This window comes from Pyrgilauda ruficollis, unplaced genomic scaffold (genome assembly GCF_017590135.1).
Source record: "Pyrgilauda ruficollis isolate IOZ18807 unplaced genomic scaffold, ASM1759013v1 scaffold199, whole genome shotgun sequence".
Lineage (NCBI taxonomy): Eukaryota > Metazoa > Chordata > Aves > Passeriformes > Passeridae > Pyrgilauda > Pyrgilauda ruficollis.
The window spans coordinates 444,715-461,987 of record NW_024519095.1 but is presented as its reverse complement, the minus strand read 5'-3'; the positions used below and the strand labels follow the sequence as shown (position 1 = coordinate 461,987).

The following is a 17,273-nucleotide window of genomic DNA, read 5'->3' as shown; positions in this document are numbered from 1 at the left end:
AGTATAGGATGAACCAAAAGAAGATGTATGAAAATTACAGATCCTAGTGTATTAAAAAGTTTATAACTAAAAATGGCACCAGGTAAAACTGTGAACACTATTTCAACTGGATTGAGGACACCATGTCAGTGGCATGAATACATCTGCATCAGTTAGCTGTTGACAAATAGACTTTGCCTTACAAAGAGAGATTTTATAACATACGTATTTTTTCAAACACTGAAATTCACCTGATTAATAAACATAATGTGCTCTAGGAAGTAAGCTATCAGAAAAAAAACCCACAGAACGAAATATACACATCAAAAATCTGTAGTTCAAGGACACTTTCTCCAAAATCTGCCTGCTGAACACTCACAACATGATTTGTAAGATAAAAATAGTTACATTATTCTTTTCATGAAACCTATTTCTAGTACCATTGTAAGAACTATATTCTGAATACAACTGCAAAAAGACTCATATCAGATTTAAACAATTTTTCCCTGTAAAACGTGTCCCAAGTTACTTCAAAGGGCAAGAAATGCAAGAAAATGATGACTTCAGAAAAAAAAAATGCAGAAAAACATTGTAGAGAAATTTTAAACCTGATGTTAAAATCAATGCATTGCTCATCTGTGACAGCTACTAGAATCACACCAAAAGTCACTAAAACCTTTACACATTACTACAGCATTCTACATACATAACCACATATACAGACTACAAGAAAAAAGTAATTCAGAAACATTTTGGAAAGCACACATGCACTGCCTATTGTTCAAAAGACTTGTAAGTAACTGATTTTCTACACATAAAAATGTGTGAATTCAAAATCTATCCTACTGAGACTAGACCTGAGTTCCATCAGAAAGTTTGTAGCATTTCCTATCATGAACATAAGGGTTTCAACTGAAAGCTTCAGATTAAACTGAGAGCAAAAATATCATAATTTATGGCTAACTCTAGATACCTATTATTAGAAATTGAAATTTTGCCTCTTTTGAACTTCATAAAGGGGTAGGGATAATGTTCTTATTTCCAGGACAAATAAAAATCCCTAACAAGGAGGCTAATATTTTACAAAGATGTAAAATACATCACAAATTATTATTAAGGCTTTTTAGAGTTAATATAAACTGGTTAGTAGATAGAAAACTACTAAAAAGGCATAGCACAAGGAATTAATGATACAGAAAACACCTCTTTACAGGTGCACATAAAATAGTCATACATTCATGAAGATGATTTCTACACAATTTCTTACCAGATTAGCTATGTAAGAAAATGTTTTCATCTTGAATTCATTATACACCTGGAAATGGATTTATACATCATCCTGCATACAATTGTAAACCCCTCCTCTGGCTTTTGTCTGTATTTTTTAAGACACAACAACTCTATAAACATGACTATATAAGCAATTTAAATTCTTTAATGTTAAATGTTAGAAAAAGGAAACCTGACCAGTAATACTGATTTCACAGTGTGAAATTATCTACTTCAGTCTGAAACCAAAGAAGCCAAGATGAAAGTACCAAGAAAAAAAAAGGATCTTATTTTTAAAAAGTGTTAAATCTGCAAAAGAGACAATGAGTTGAATATCAAACCTACAAGCTATTCTAAATTATTTCCTGTCCATATTACTAATTTCAAAATGCTAGCTAATCATTCAGCTTTCTTCTTTGCATATAACGGACATTAGAGACAATGACATAAGAAGTCTCATACAGACCAAACGTTTTTCTAAGTTACTGTCACAAAGTCTCAAGTATGGGATCACCTCAACTGATTTGTATCTACAGTGTTAAAGAGGTAGATGGGACTCTGCAACTATGTTCTTACTACCACCATATCAAAACATGCTTTGGAAAAACCCATTTCACTTCAAATTAAACACAAAAAGAATCTTAGGGCTTGCATACTTAGTATTTCCCATCATTCCAGCTACAATATTTATAGTAGTGGCAGTCCTTTATACAGACACAGCTAAACCAGGTAAAATTATACACACAACAGTTACATTTCACCAGATAAATTACTATATAAAACTAATGCAGCTGAAGTACATCTTAAGACCACTTAAGTGTTGCCAGATTAAGTACTTGTACTGCAGTAAATAAATAATTTCAGGTACATTTGTAGCAAGATTTCTGATAATGAGAAGTCCTTAGAAGAGTTTCACTTTATTTCTCACTATATAAGCAAGCATATAAACTATCAAATGCTTACATTTAATTTCTAACAGCAGAAATAGAAAATCTACAAGAACTCAAGTGTAAAAGATATAATGCAATTAATATTAAAACAATCTTACCTTTATTAGGTTTGGATGACTTGTTCTTGTTAGGTTTAAAACAAGAGCCCCTTGATTTATCTTCTCTGTCCTTAATAAATTTCTGCACGTCATCCAAAGAAAGCTTTTGAAGGACAACTACAGGCTTAGCTCCTTTATTTAGATCTTCAACTAGCCCAATCTTCTCTACTTTGTCTTTATGTTCACCTCTAAATTCAGTTTTCCTTGACTCCTGAGTAACATTGCCATCTTTATCACGCTTGATTTTTGGAATGACAAAATGTTTCAATGCGCCAGATCTTGCCCCCAACAAATAACTGGGAAACTCTGCTTTACTGTCAGCATGTGCTTTATTACTATTTACTTTACTCTTATTACCATCTGTCCTTTGTTCATCCTTGCTGTTTTGTGATTTAAAGCCAGGTTTATCAGGTCTTGATTTATTAGAATCTCCTCTACCTTCTTGTTTAATGCGAGGGCTGTCAGGTCTTGCTTTCTGATCCCCAGAAGAAAACCTTTCCCTTGATTCACCAGACTCATGTCTATGTTTCCTTGCAAATTTCTCAGGTTTTGAACCATCAGATTTAATACCATGCTTAGAATCATGTTCATTTTTGTTTGAGGATCTCAAATATTCAGGCCTTCTGATCTTGGATGGATCTCCTCTGTATCTCTCTGACTCTGCCCTGTCCTCAGATCTTTGTTTAAGGCTGTCATGGTCACGCCTTGGTGTATCAGAAACTGAGCGCCCATCAGGCCTCAGTTTTGTTGGATCAGGTCGACCTTCAGGTTTCATCCTTGGAGGATCAGATTTCACCTCTAGTTTGTGCCTAGATATTTCCATTTTCTTGTCTGACAAAGGTTTACTGGGGTCCCTCCTATTATCATGTTTGTGTTTAGGTGTTTCAGGCCTCCCTTCACTCTTCTGTTTTGGTGTTTCAGGTCTGCCTTCACTCTTCTGTTTCGGCGTTTCTGGCCTTTGCCGTATTTCCTGTTTGCCATTATTTTGTTTTCCCTCATTTTGCTTCATCTCCATTTGCCTGCTTTCGTTTTGTTTCAATTCTGTCTGTCTGTTCTCATTTTGTTTCATTTCCATTTGTCTGCTTTCATGTTTCACTTCTAACTGCTTGCTCTCATTGTATTTACTTTCCAACCGTCTGCTCTCATTTTGCTGGAATTCCATTTGTCTGTTTTCATTTTGCTGGATATCTGTCTTTTGACTTTCAAAGTCTGACTTTTTCCTAAAAATTTCTGGATGGTTTTCAGGTTTAAATTTAAGAACTCCAACAGTGTCTTCTTGGGGAACACACATAAACCCGTCATTATACTGCTTAATTTCTTCAGGTTTTTTGATGGTGTCCAAATCCTGAGTTACTGTTGCCTGAGAGTCTGCTCTTCCTGCTTGCTGCAGATCAATACTAACCATCAGTGCTGGCCGTGCCCCATTTCCTGCAGAACCTGTCTCCTGAGAAGCTGTTCTATTTCCTCCCGTAGCACCTCCAGCCTCTGGGGGTTTGTTTTCTTGTTTTCGCTTCTTTAGAGGCTTATCTGGAAGTTAAAAGAGAAAAAAAAATCACAAATTATATATAAAAACTGATAAATGTTCAAGAAGTATGTCCATTCCCTTCCACTCCCACAATGAATCCTCCACAGCATGGATGTGCACACAAAACAAAATCCGCTGAATTTAAAAGCAAGAATAGGACTTCTCTAACTAACACTTTTTCATGTATTCAGACTACCATTCATTGTCCGTCTCCCACAAATGCCAGCTAATCATTAAAAAAACCTTCCCTCAAAACATATGAAATCAAAGGTCCTGTATCATTCCTAAGAGAACCACCTAATAAAGCAGCTGGAATACATAAGGACCAAAAAAACCCCACCTCATTTAAAAAAACCCCAAACTACTCAATTACACTTGAAGCAGAAGTCTGAAAAGTCAAAGTTAAGGTGCAGCTCCACAACTAGTTTTTGAGGAATACTACTACAGAAGACACCTTCCCCAGATTCAACCTGCTTTATTATGCAAATACTAAGCAAGGGTCTGCAATGATTATTACCGAGGTTTTCCCTACTTGGTTCAGTGGATCAGCTGGACTTCACACATATTTTACTCAGGGAACACACAAACAATGAACAAAACTGATAAAGTAGCTATTCCACCCCTCCATGCTTCTCTTTCAAATAAAGTAGTAAACTAAGGGTTGTAGTCTCTACCTTAACACATGCATATGAGGTGAGGGACCACTATACACTTAAAAACTTGAGTAATTTTCCCTTTGCAATCATAATGTTTTTTATAGAGGAAACACAAAGTGTAGTGATAATTTTTTGTCAAGAACCTGACTCTGCAATAAGCATTTCAGTTTACACTAAAAAAAATTAGGAATAGAATACAGAAAAATTAAGCCAACCACCTGCAATTTGGTAGAATTCATAGCAATGAGAAGCACATGGAAGTATCCAAAAGAGTATATTCTACCCATATAAAATGACAACCCATTTATATTACCAACACAGAACTCTAAACTAAAAATAACTTCTGCCATGCAAACTAGATGCTCTTCCTGCACTAAGGTTTATATTCTAATTTCTCAACTACCAGTGCATAATTTGTTGAAAAAAAATTACTTTCTCTGTAATCAGGGAATATGATTATAAGTCTAAGGAATTACTAAACATAGATCTATTGCCAAAATGCCTAGACCACAAATGCAAAGCAAGAAAAATACCGTACTTTGTGTCTAGGTTGGTGGTGCCTTATTACTAGATGCAATGAACCAGCTCTCCCACTCAGAGAGGGTGAATGAACAGTAAGGAGGATGCAATCAAGAAACAGGGAAATAAATGTCAATGAAAAAAACCCACGCAGTCCTCTGGAACTGTAAACCAGAATCAAAACATATGAATTCTAATTTCTGGTAAATTTTTAGAAGATTCTTCTTTAGAAATACTTTGAAGGATCACCTCCAAAATTAAAATTAGGTCACAATAACAAGCAATAACATGGCCAGTTCCAGTGATGTGAACAGGCTTCTTCCCCTATCATTTTAATCCTCAAATCTATTTGGATATCTCTAACTTTCTAAAACTCAAAAATTTTGTACAAGATTTAATGGCTGGAAGACAGTAAATACAGGTACAATAAACTCCATGCAGAAACTGATCAACTGCAAATAAAGAATTTTGCAAAGCCCAATAGAAGCCTGTAGGAATGAATGCCAACTTTATGATAAACATGTGCGGCAAAACAGAGTTTCCAAATCAAAGATGCAGCTTCTTAGCATGGAGATTTTTGCTTTTTCTATGTTACAGCAACTGCTGGATTCATATGAGGACTTACACAGATGAATTTTTCTTCACTATGGATTAGAACAAATATACATACATCCACACACATTGTTACCTTACTTCTCAATTAAAACCCTTTACATTTTGAAATTTAAGTTCAGAAACTTGTATTCTTAGGAGAAAGTTGGTCAGCCTTGTCATTTCAGTCCAGAAATGCCAGGCACACAAAAAAAAAGTCCTGAAAAGCTCAGATGGTGGATCGAACAATAATCTTTAAGATGTTACTGTTATTCATTATCTGCCCCATTTCTTTAACTGAAGTTACCATCTGTAGCAGAAGGGAACATGCATTCATATTTCCATAACTATTGTCTAATGCATCACCATAAGGCACTAGTGAAGGTGGTTAGCATTAACCTAACAGGCTGAATGATTCAGCTTTAAGCAAGAAAATGCATTCCTCTCTTATTTTCTACTATAGGAGCAGATGGCCATGAGCTGTGATGCCTTAGACAGCTGCAGCTGGATCAACCAAAACTCACCTTTCAGAGCCCTCATGCTGAAGGCACCAAGAACAAACAACCAAAACAATTCAAGTAGGGCAAATTTTCTTGCTTGGACTTCTGTAAGTGACAAGGCTCAACATGCTGCTGCTCTTCATCATCCAAAATGTCAAATTGTAAGTTGAGAACACATAAGTAGATGATCACATCACAACTTGGTACACATATTCCCTTTAAATACATAGCTCTTCTGATGCACATTCTTCATTTTCTTGACATTAGAATACTTATGTTTTAGGAACTTGACATCTTGCCTGAGAAGAAAGGGCAGTTTCTTCATAGTTTTATTTTCTTAGATGGCAAGGTGATTGCAGACAGAGTTACAGATCACTCACAGATTTCTTCTTATTTCCAGTACATCTTGAAAGTGAGCCTCAAAACTGGACTCAATCATTACCACTTTGCCTCTATGAGAATTCTGGATCTAGGACTAAAAAAGCTGTCCTAAGTATAAGAAAATATCCAGTTGAACTAGGTCAAAAAGGTAGGATGAATACATAGTACCACTGCCTTCATAAAGCATAATGAATAAAAACTCCATTGAATAAGTACAAAAATTTAAGCTTACATAATAGCTACAAAAATTTGAAAGCTGAAACATATCCTTGCATTCTGAGGGCTTCATAAAATCTTGAACTCACTTTCAGCTATACAAGAATTAGAGTAAGTGAGGTGAGAAGAGAGTAGTGAACCTCTAAAAACAGATGTCTTCAGATCTTCTCTTTTACAGTCAAAATGCAAGTTTGCATTTAGCTTCTTTGTTAAGTCATGAGTCCCAAAATGAACAGATGAATTTTTACAATATCCATTGAAATATACTTCATATCCTTCAAAGCATCAGTATTCAAACTTCATTCCATAGACAGTAGCATTTTTTGGGGGGGAAAAATATTGGGATCTAGGACTTGACCAAAATATCAGACTAATGTCTTTCTTTGAAATCTTACAGACCTCGATCTGAAGCTTGTTACAGTTCCAAATATATTGGCTCACAATCTCTTTAGTCCAACAAAGTGTGATCAGGATGCTTTGCTTCTGTCTTTGTAACAGTTTTCATAGTAAAAGGAGTATATATTAAGTTACAAAAGAACTTTCTAACTATATTAATGATTTGGTATACTAGTTTGTTGGTTTCAGATTATTTTCAGAACAATTATTCACTCCACCTTTCTCTGAGGTTGTAGATATACTCATAATCTACCTACTTTTTTTCAATTCCTTTAACAAATTTATGGTTGTTCAGAGAACAACCTTGTATGAATCCTTCTGACTTAGCAAATTTATAAGAATGTTCTTTCTACCTTGCAACATGCTCACCAAAAGGCAGTACTTTGGAACTCAAAGATCATAAACTACACTATACTAAAAAATAGTCGAGCTGTTCTATCAAATGAAATCATTCACCATGGCACAGAAACAAAACATTACTGGAACCACAAGGTTGACATGATAAAAAAATTAGCTGGATTTCCAAGTGGTACTCTCCCACCAATCCTCTTATGAACAGTATTCCTGGAGAGAAGGTTATGGCCTTCATCTTTGGAAATATCTGCGTATCAAAGTTATGAGTACTTTAAGATTTAGAATTTAATTAATTAATTAATTAATTACTGTGGAACCTCTGTGCAAAGAACCACATTGCACTGAAATAACCACAGACATCATGAGATAAATTTCTGCTGAAACTACAAGGCAATCATGATTTGAAGACCATTCATCCTGAAAACAGATATGCTTGGAAGCTGAGGAAGTGTTAGAAGCAGCAGGTGGACAAGGAGAGCTGTATTATAAGTGTTTCTCTATTCTTTTACTCACCCTGGAATCCTTCCAAAGCAACAGTCAAGATACCATTAGCACTGAAACCCTCTATGTTACTGCTTCCTTGCAAGTCTGATGATTACCTTAAATCCCAGAATAAACTCTTTGAACAACTGAGTATAATTGGACGATACTCAGTTCTACAACTGCCTGATCTATCAAATTGAAAATGGGCCCTTCGTAAGTATCTATGAAAAGGTAACAAGTCTAAATAATAACCATTAGCATGGTTGCTAAGCTTTCTTTTAGCAGAATGGTAACACTTCCCTCTATTAATACTGTTTGGTATACTTATAAAAAGACATAACAGATAAATTTTTGCTTCCCCATGTAGTACCCTGCAAGGGAGTCAGTGGAAGACTTCATATTCAAAATTATTAAATGTGAATGTTCTCCTCTTTAGGGACACAAAAAAGATTGATCCTCTTATGCTGAATTCTGGATGAACCATTTCAATGGTAATTGAAAGTATAAATTTTCTTTCTGTAAAGAATAAGCTTTAAGAGTTTTACGTCTTTAAACCTCTAACTCTTCTAATCTCTCATATCAGAGATTACTGGGGTATGCTTCCACTCATCTGAAATAGCACTTATTTAATTATATCAAAAATTAACAAATTTAACTCAAATATACTACTTCTAAGAGGTTATTACATATTGTCAAACCTTCTATTTTTTAACAACATCAGAGATAAGTCAGACAGAGGCCAATTATAAGCTGATCTTCTTTAAGCTAGCAATGAAGATTAGAAATTTTCAAGAAATCAAATGACACATAGCTAAATGTTCAAATAACAAACATAAGTCTACTGTCAACTGTTTACTTTTCTTAGTTATTTTTCACAGATCTCTTTGAAGCTGTCTAACTGCCCTGTCCCCCCAGCTAACAGTGCTCTGTAGACCACAAGAATCTAATCTGTATACAAGGAATCTTTAAAATTACTTGAATGGACGACCTATCAGTGGAGTTAGGACAAATATCCATTCTTTTTAGTTCCTAAATGTATGCACAACCCCTATGAGTTTGCTCCCATCTGATTTCCCCTCAAAGTCTTATGCCAACTGAAAAAAAGAATTGAACAACCAAACAGAACCATTCCCTTCTGCAGAAGAGATTGCCACACTACTAGCTCTTCCCCTTGAAGGAGAGATGCAGCCAACACAGGGCAAAGATTTTATTCCCACTACTTCCTTCCTTGCAGAAGAAACCAAGAAAGTACAGTCATGAACCTCTTATAAGAAGCTTTATAGAATGGTGCATAATTCCAAAAATCTGTGAAGAGAGCACAGGACTTTCAACTGCGGCAGTTCAAAGAAAGGGACTTGTAAGACTCAGAACAGAAACACCTGCTACTCTCTAGTGACCTGTTAAAAAACTTCATCAAATTTCTGTTCATTGTCCAAAAAGGAAACCCCACCAGAAAGCTATCTAAACTCACTCAGTTTTAAACTCAAAAAGGCTACAGCGATTCCAGACATGCCTTAACGTGTAGCAGACTTCATCAAAATTAAGACACTGAAGTTTTGGTTGTTTTCTTAAATATAGCAATAGCACAATCATCATAATGTCTTACGAATTTATCTACTTAAGGTTGTCTGGTTGCTCACTATTATCTGTCAATTATAGTAATACAAAGGAAATGCTACACCAGGAAATAACAAAAAAAATTGAACTGCAAAAAACTATAATCAAATATACACATTTGTTTACAGATTGGAAACTCTAACTTAAGCTCCCTGAATTTAATATTGCTTTCACAAACCACATTACTTCAGTTTATTTATGCGACAGATTTTTCAGCATAAACACTAGGTTTTATCCTTGTGATTTTGTGCAAAATTACAGTTTTGTAAACCCAAAATATCTGAGCAAAACCTCAAGTGCACTTAGTTTGAAATGCCCAGTGTAGTATCTAATTCCACAGGAAAAATGCAACACACTAACATCACAATGAAAGCTCTTAAGTATCACAGCTAACATTACCCAAGTAGATTTTAATTCATTTGTATAGACAGAAAATTTTAGAAATAAGCAGTGACTTTCCCTTTTCTCTTGCAACTGTTGATTTTCTTCTGCCTTGTACTCAAAAATATCACCAATTAACTAGATTAACATTTATATTCCATGACAACGAAAAAAACATTGTGTCTTAAGTTGATGTCAGCATGAACTTAGTGACTGTGAACTACATAAATGCTGGGCTTAAGCTCTTAATAGGGTTTATTAACTACTTGTGCCATTTCTTGATGAAGATTTAAATCCATTATAAAGAAATGTCTGTCCCAGAATGTAAGTCATTATCGGGTCAATGGTATCATAAATTGTCTCATCCAACAGGTATAATCAAGGGTATACATTACATGCAATTTATATTGAATTTTCTAGTCTTAGTTTACAGTGTAGGCTGAAACAAAGAAGGTTTCTTGCTAAACTGCTACAGTTTAGTTATTTTCTACACTGCCATATGTAAAGCACAACCCAGTATAAATAGGGTAACTTCGATTTCATTTTACATATGAGTGCAAATAAAAATGCTATTAAATTATACAATCCTATATTTTTTTAAAAGGTAGGATCATATAATTTGTGAAGTATATTAATCTTTATAAAAACTGTAAAAGGAAGTAACTTTTCACAGACAGGTGTAAACACTGCAACATTTCATTGCAATTCCTCTAATAGAACAGGAATTTCTTCCTCTTACTTTTCTTAAAACACGTCTGAACAGACACAAACACAGAATCTGTCTTTTATAGCACCTGGAGGCTGCAAAGCTGTGTTTTCTTGTAAGAGCTATATAGGGTGCCAGTTTCATCCACTACATCACACTACAAAATGCAGACCTAATGAAAACTTGTATACACAAAACACGTATACGCAAAACACATGATACCTAAGTCTCACATTCTACTATACAGACACTCATTTATCTTTCACACTCTATCTCTTTGCCTTCTGGTATTAATGACTGTAATCTGCAAGATTACTATGCAAATTACTACTTGTAGCTCCATTTCTAATAAATAAGCCCCCTACAACATGTTTTTGGAAATGAATGCTAATATACTGGTTATAATTACACATTCCGTCACTTCATTAATTAACTACCTAAAATTAGACATACACAAACTATTAATTCTTAATAGTATTCTTCTATTAGCTTCCTCCTTGGGGAATTTTATGGGGGAGATGGGTAATGGGGAGAAAGGGAGAGTAGCTGGGTAAGAACTTAAAAGGTAAGAGAAAAAGGTTACTTACCTATAACTGTAGTTTTGAGAGTTTTGCTCCGGCAGATTCACACTCTTGGGATGTGTGTCTCTGCTGCTAAGGGCTTGGAACGAACCAAAAAAAGAAGGGCCCACTGCAGGCATCCAAATGCCCCCTAACTGATCCAATTATTGGAAATAAAGTTATTACAGCTTCATTTCTTCCTAATTCAAAGACTCCAAAGTAAGATTCCAAAGAAGCGGGTAAAATGGATCCTCAAGGGTAAAATATATAGGGAAAAACATACATATACAAGTTGGTTTGTCTCATTAAAAATTTTTTTCTAATGCTTTTAAGCTCAAAAAAATATTAGCCTCCTAATGAAATAGTTAGTGATTTGATTACTCTTCTCACAAATGCCAGAAAACAAACTTCTGCCTTTTACAAGCAGAACTCCTCAATCTGTTAAGACAGCTGTATTATACAAAAGTATCTTTGAAGAAGCCTAAAACCTAACTACACAGTTCTGTGTATGGAAGAGCTCAGATTAAAATGTAGAAAAACTGAATAAAATGAAAAAGCTAAATCAATTTGCAAGAGACTATCTGAAAGAGATTGGTTACTTTCTGGGATTTTATGTAATTTTCAACGTTATCTTCCCTTTTTCATGTCGCCAAAAGTCTGAGCTTCTTTTAGCATTAGTATGTTAAATATTTTTGTTTCACAGTATTTGGAGGTTTTACAAAAGCATGAAAGATCTTGATGCATAAACTTTGTATCTGCAAATAAATTCTGTAGCAGGTCTAAATCTTGAAAAAGAAGAACTTCATGTAATGTTCTAGGAAAGGTTTAGTCTAACAGTGATGGACTAACTTTGAACTACTCAACTACACACAAAAATAAGTAACTTGTACTGGAACAGCGGCAAATCAAAAGTTAATGCAAAGAACTGAGGTTACCGAAATGAAACTTCTCCCTCAACATTCCCATCTACCAAAAGGAAAAAAGATGCCTGAGAACAACAGAAATTCCTAGGACAATTTCTAAAACTTAATAGGATTTCCTGTAGTTTCTTGGAGTAGTCAACTTCAGAATGTGAACAAAGCACAATTTCAGTTAAGTGAACAAAACTGGTTCAGAATATAGACCTCTACTTGTTTCAAAAGCCTTCAACTGCACCAAGTACTACAGGAAGTGTGACTACTGGCAGTAGTTAGAAGAGAAGAAAGTGTGAATTAAGTTTCACTACCTTTCTGAAGAAATTATAAAATCAAAATATCGCAATGTAACCAGAGCAGAGGATGGTTTACCTGTCAATTGTCATGGAAAAAGTCAATTGACTTCTCTAAAATCCCATTTGAATCACTTTTTTTCCAACTTGGATAATCTGTCTTGTTAAATAATAGCTAGATGTATCGGTAGTACTACAGATTCTTTCAAAAGAGAAGACATGATCTAGTATTGATTAACATATTTTATCTGATGAGGGTATAGAGGCCATTGTGAAGGGAGCAATGGAAACTGAAGACCTGAGTTATGCCATGTTCCAAGGACTATTTAGCAGTACTGAAGCTATTAAATATAAGAGAAGTATTAGAATGCAACTTTTGGTGCCAAATGCCTAGATCTTCAAAATCTCCTTTCACTAACAGATACAGAAAAATTAGTTGTTAAATTAATCAATAGAGAGACTTTCTTGAGGATAAAGTAGGAAGAGGAGGTGAACTCCTGCCCTTCCACACAGAGGACAAGGATGAAACCAACTCGTTAAACTTTGCACCTCTCTATCATGATATATGGAGAGGACACACTCCACTTAATCCAAGAGCCAAGTAGCCCAAAAGGATAGAACTATAAAAACATAGCAGGAAGGAAGTCTATATTATAAAATCACTCCTTATGCATATCTAACACACAGTAGCTCAAATTTGTCAGATTTTGAATTAGTGATTTTTGCATGAAAGATTCCTTTTCATAAAGCAAAAGCATGAAAATCAGATTTCAGAAAGATAAGCTGCTTTTCAAAGAAGAAGGCATTTCTGCAAAACCCTGCGTTAGCTCCTCTTCTGAAACTCAGACTGCTTCCCACTTTGAGAGACTTTGGTGGAAGCTAAATACTTCAACAGCTTTATCAGAAACCATGATTTGTTACAGAAAGTAATATAATTACCATAAGGCTCCAGTCCCCATTTACCACCAGTACCAAATATAATAAAAGGACCTCAGCATTCAAAAAAAACCCCCAAAAAACAAAAACAAAAAACAAAAACCCAGACCTCACCATTGCCTTAGAAAAGGTGTATAATTTTTAGCAAGAATGTCCCCCCAAAATCTCTGCTGCTCCTCTGAAATACACTCTTCCACACTATTGGTCATTAGCCTCAGAAGAACATGTCCTATGCAACCAAACCCTTACTGTTAAAAAGAAAGCATTTGAAAATCTGTGATGGAGTACAGAACTGTGGAAATTTCATGTCTAAAATAAAGGACAGAAGAGACCACTAATCTACTATCAAAACTGTTGAGTGCCACTTCACTGAAAGTAATTTATGGAAACTGGTGTGAATATACACAGAAAACACAGTACGGCTGTAATATGCATTCCCATGCCTCTGTTGCAAAAGCAGCAAAGATGCTTTCATGCACGTTTTAGCATGCACTAGCATTTTGAGTAAGTTCTCTAAAGGGATGCTTGCTATTGTAAAGCATCAGCTGGCTCTAGGCATTCCCACTCTAATTAGACCGAGCACTTGCTACACCCACACTCTCTTCCTGACATAATGTGATCTGAAGTTACAGTACATGTACAAAAAGGCACAAATGCCAGGCTTTTGTATAAATACACTATGCATTCTACTTTGCAGAAACGAATTACAAATTCATAAGTTTGTGAATATGTCTCTAACAGACATATTCCTATAGGAACAATACAGGATACTTGCTCTTGTAGCCTCACAAAACCAAACAGCTCTAACTAGAACAATTCCAGAGCGTATCAGGTTGTAGACATAGCACAAATTTAGAAGCAATGTGCAAAAGCATTACCAAAAAAAAAAAAAAAAAGTTCTATACTTCTCCAAGGTAACATCTTCAAGAAATCTGTTTCAAGACTGCTAAAACTCTTTCTACTAAATACTACGCAGTTATGGCTGAAACCTCAAGAGCCAGAATGAAAAAGTGAAAAGTGCTGCTGTCTATCATAGGGGCAACTTAGCACAAGTGAATAAATAGTGATAATCTGTCCCAGTATAGGACAGCAACTCTTGTACTTGATTTATAGTAATTGTATGAACTCAGAGAGATCTGAGACCTACCAGAGGATGCAGGTAAAGGGAACCATAAGATCAGAATCTGTATTTGGGAAGATGTTTATTGACCAGCGGTGAACCAGGAAAGGTCACAGTGTATAAAAATCACTCCTTTCCTCAAAACAAACAAATCATGATCATGGATGTGTAATTATCATAAACTTTATAACTAATGGTCAACATTTTCTGAAAGCCAAAACAAAACAGAAAGTGTGTTTTTAGTCTTGATCAAGTGTTTGAAAGCTGCTGTGCATTTTTTCAGCTGCTTCTCAGGCAAAACATGGCAGAGATTCTACTTAAAGTGTGTGGAGATAAATGTAGCTTTTGAACTATTAAGCCACAAACCACAAGCTCTCTCCAACAATAAATTTAAAATTAATGGAAGAGATTTAAGCAAAAAACCAAATTCCCCATCTCATTAAATTAAAGACAGTAGAGATGAGCACATATTTTCTCCTTATACTCATAAATAGCTTTTGCCAAAAATATTTGATTTAGTTACCAAATAAGAAATATCATAGAAGTTAAACCTTTTAGTATTGCAACCATGTTTACAAACACACACACACACACATATACACAAGCACAAATACACACAAACTCTCCCTTCCTTTCACCACCCACTCAGACATCACTAAAAATAGTGAAAAACCACTTTGAACAGGGAGAAAATGTGCACCCTTTCTGCTGGTTAAAGACCCAAACTGTGTGCAAATTCATTCCACGCAAGTACGTCTACATGGGCCATTTCCACCTATGACCTTCCAAAATCAGAATTTTCACCATTTTCCATTCTGCAAGACTTTTCCTGCGAGTATCTAATAAATTAGGATTATGCTACAAAACTTTTTTTTTTTTTCTCAGAAGTTAAATAGGGTGCAAAGGAAGATTCTGAAAAATATTTATGGTAATTTATTACTATCTAATTCATAAAACACATCTGAAACCAAATACCTTCAAACCAGTTAACAAAGAGAAATAAAAAAAAATTTTGATCGATTCAATTAAATCCATTAAGACAACAAGTGCACCTACTGAAGTGAAGATAGATTTCAGAGGCCCACCTGGTTCTGTGCTACAGACCATAGAGATATATGGTAGTTCACTAAAGTTTCTAATGCCTACATAATAATTAATATCCAGTCGAACAAATATTAGTAACAATATAATTGTATATATTACCCAATCATTACACTACCTTCAAAAGAACAGAACAGATGTGATTTTAGTCTAACATCTCCTTCACATTGAATCCAAATGGGGACATGAACAGAAATAGGATAAAACAGTTTTCCTTCATTTTCTTAAATTAGGCAATTTAGGATTAATAATTAGGCAATTAGGATTAATAATACAACTGTCAAAACTTACTATAAATTTTGATTTATGGTACTGCTGGGATTTTAGAAATTATAAACAACATTAATTGCACTTCATTCAGTCTCATGGTTAAAAGTAAGAGTATTTTAAAAGAATTTTGAAACATAAGAATTTAACTTTCCATCCATTAAGACCCCAAATAAAGAATATCAGATATTCAAAATATGCATATATGAAAGATTACAGTTCATTGCTGGAAGGGAATGGAGATGAATGTCGCAGAAGAACCTACACTGCGTAAACAGAATTGAACTATGTGATAATGACAGGAAGTTTTTCTATATATATATATATGGGGTTTATATGCATATATATATATTTATATAATATATAGTGTATATACACACACACAATCCTTTTACCTTTATCTTGCACTTCTTTTGAAAATCGCTCCCTTTCAATAGCTGATTCACGTTCTATCCGCTCAATTTCAGCCAATGCATCCAATTCTACTTCATCATATGACGTTATAGCTCCTTGTTGCGAAACCTGTTGCTGTGTCTGTACCACAGGAGTCTGAGGTTGTTTTGCAGCAACTGAAGTGTTCTGTTGTAAAACAGGCACTTGTTGTGCCTGAAGGAAAGCTGTCTGTTCATGCTGCGGCAAACACTGAGCAGCGTTTAGTGGGCGGTTAACATCCTGTGGAGTAACGGGTGTTTTAGAAGTCTGTCCTGGGTACTGCACATTAAAAGGAATATCACCCTCTGACACACTGCTGTTTTCCAAACCAGAAAGCATATCATCCTGCTGGTCCATATCCGAAGATCTTACACGAGACAGTCTTAATGTAAGCTTAGTGGAGTCCTTGGAAGGAGAGCTAATGATATCATACATTGCAGCTTTTTCAGTCTGGTCTTTTTCATCCTTGCCTAACTTCATTTTCTTTTGTTTCTTTTGCTTTCTTTCTGGAGAATCTAACAATATGTCTGGGGGAACATCTCTAGGTGATGAATAAGGTGGAGGCTGAGATTGTTGGATTAAAGGTTGTCTTGATCCTAGAATAATAATTCAGAAAAACTGAACAGTTATGTTGTTTCATGTTTATATAAAAACACACTAAATATAACCTGCATACTTTTAATGTGTATCTCTACAAATAACTGTGCTCACAAAAGGTCTAAATAAGATTGGTAGGAAGCACATCATCACCAGATCAAGATGCAATCTAGATAGTTGCAGTGTATTTCCTAGGAATTTTAGCTATCCACTGCAAGTAGAGAAGGGATCATTTCAGAGAAGACGGAACAAAAAAAAACCCACCACCAAAAAAGAATAAATAAAAATAGTACCTAAGGTTCAGAATATCAGCTATTAGAAAATGATCAACAAAAGCAAGCTGATGGCAGAAAAAAGGAAAGATCAAAAAGATTCTTATTAAGGTTCAGTGATGAAGACTTAATGATCAATATATAGGCACTAGCCATTTCA

General features: G+C 35.0%; 1 protein-coding gene across 1 annotated transcript in view; it reads right to left on the bottom strand.

Annotated features, from left to right (window-relative positions):
• Window positions 1-17,273, bottom strand: part of LOC121352843 (nipped-B-like protein) — a gene marked incomplete at its 3' end in the record, with an annotated part of 140,477 nt that overhangs the window by 47,600 nt on the left and 75,604 nt on the right. Inside the window, 2 exon segments of the mRNA XM_041466124.1 lie at window positions 2,297-3,823; window positions 16,208-16,840. Of these exon segments, the coding sequence (XP_041322058.1) occupies window positions 2,297-3,823; window positions 16,208-16,840 (2,160 nt within the window).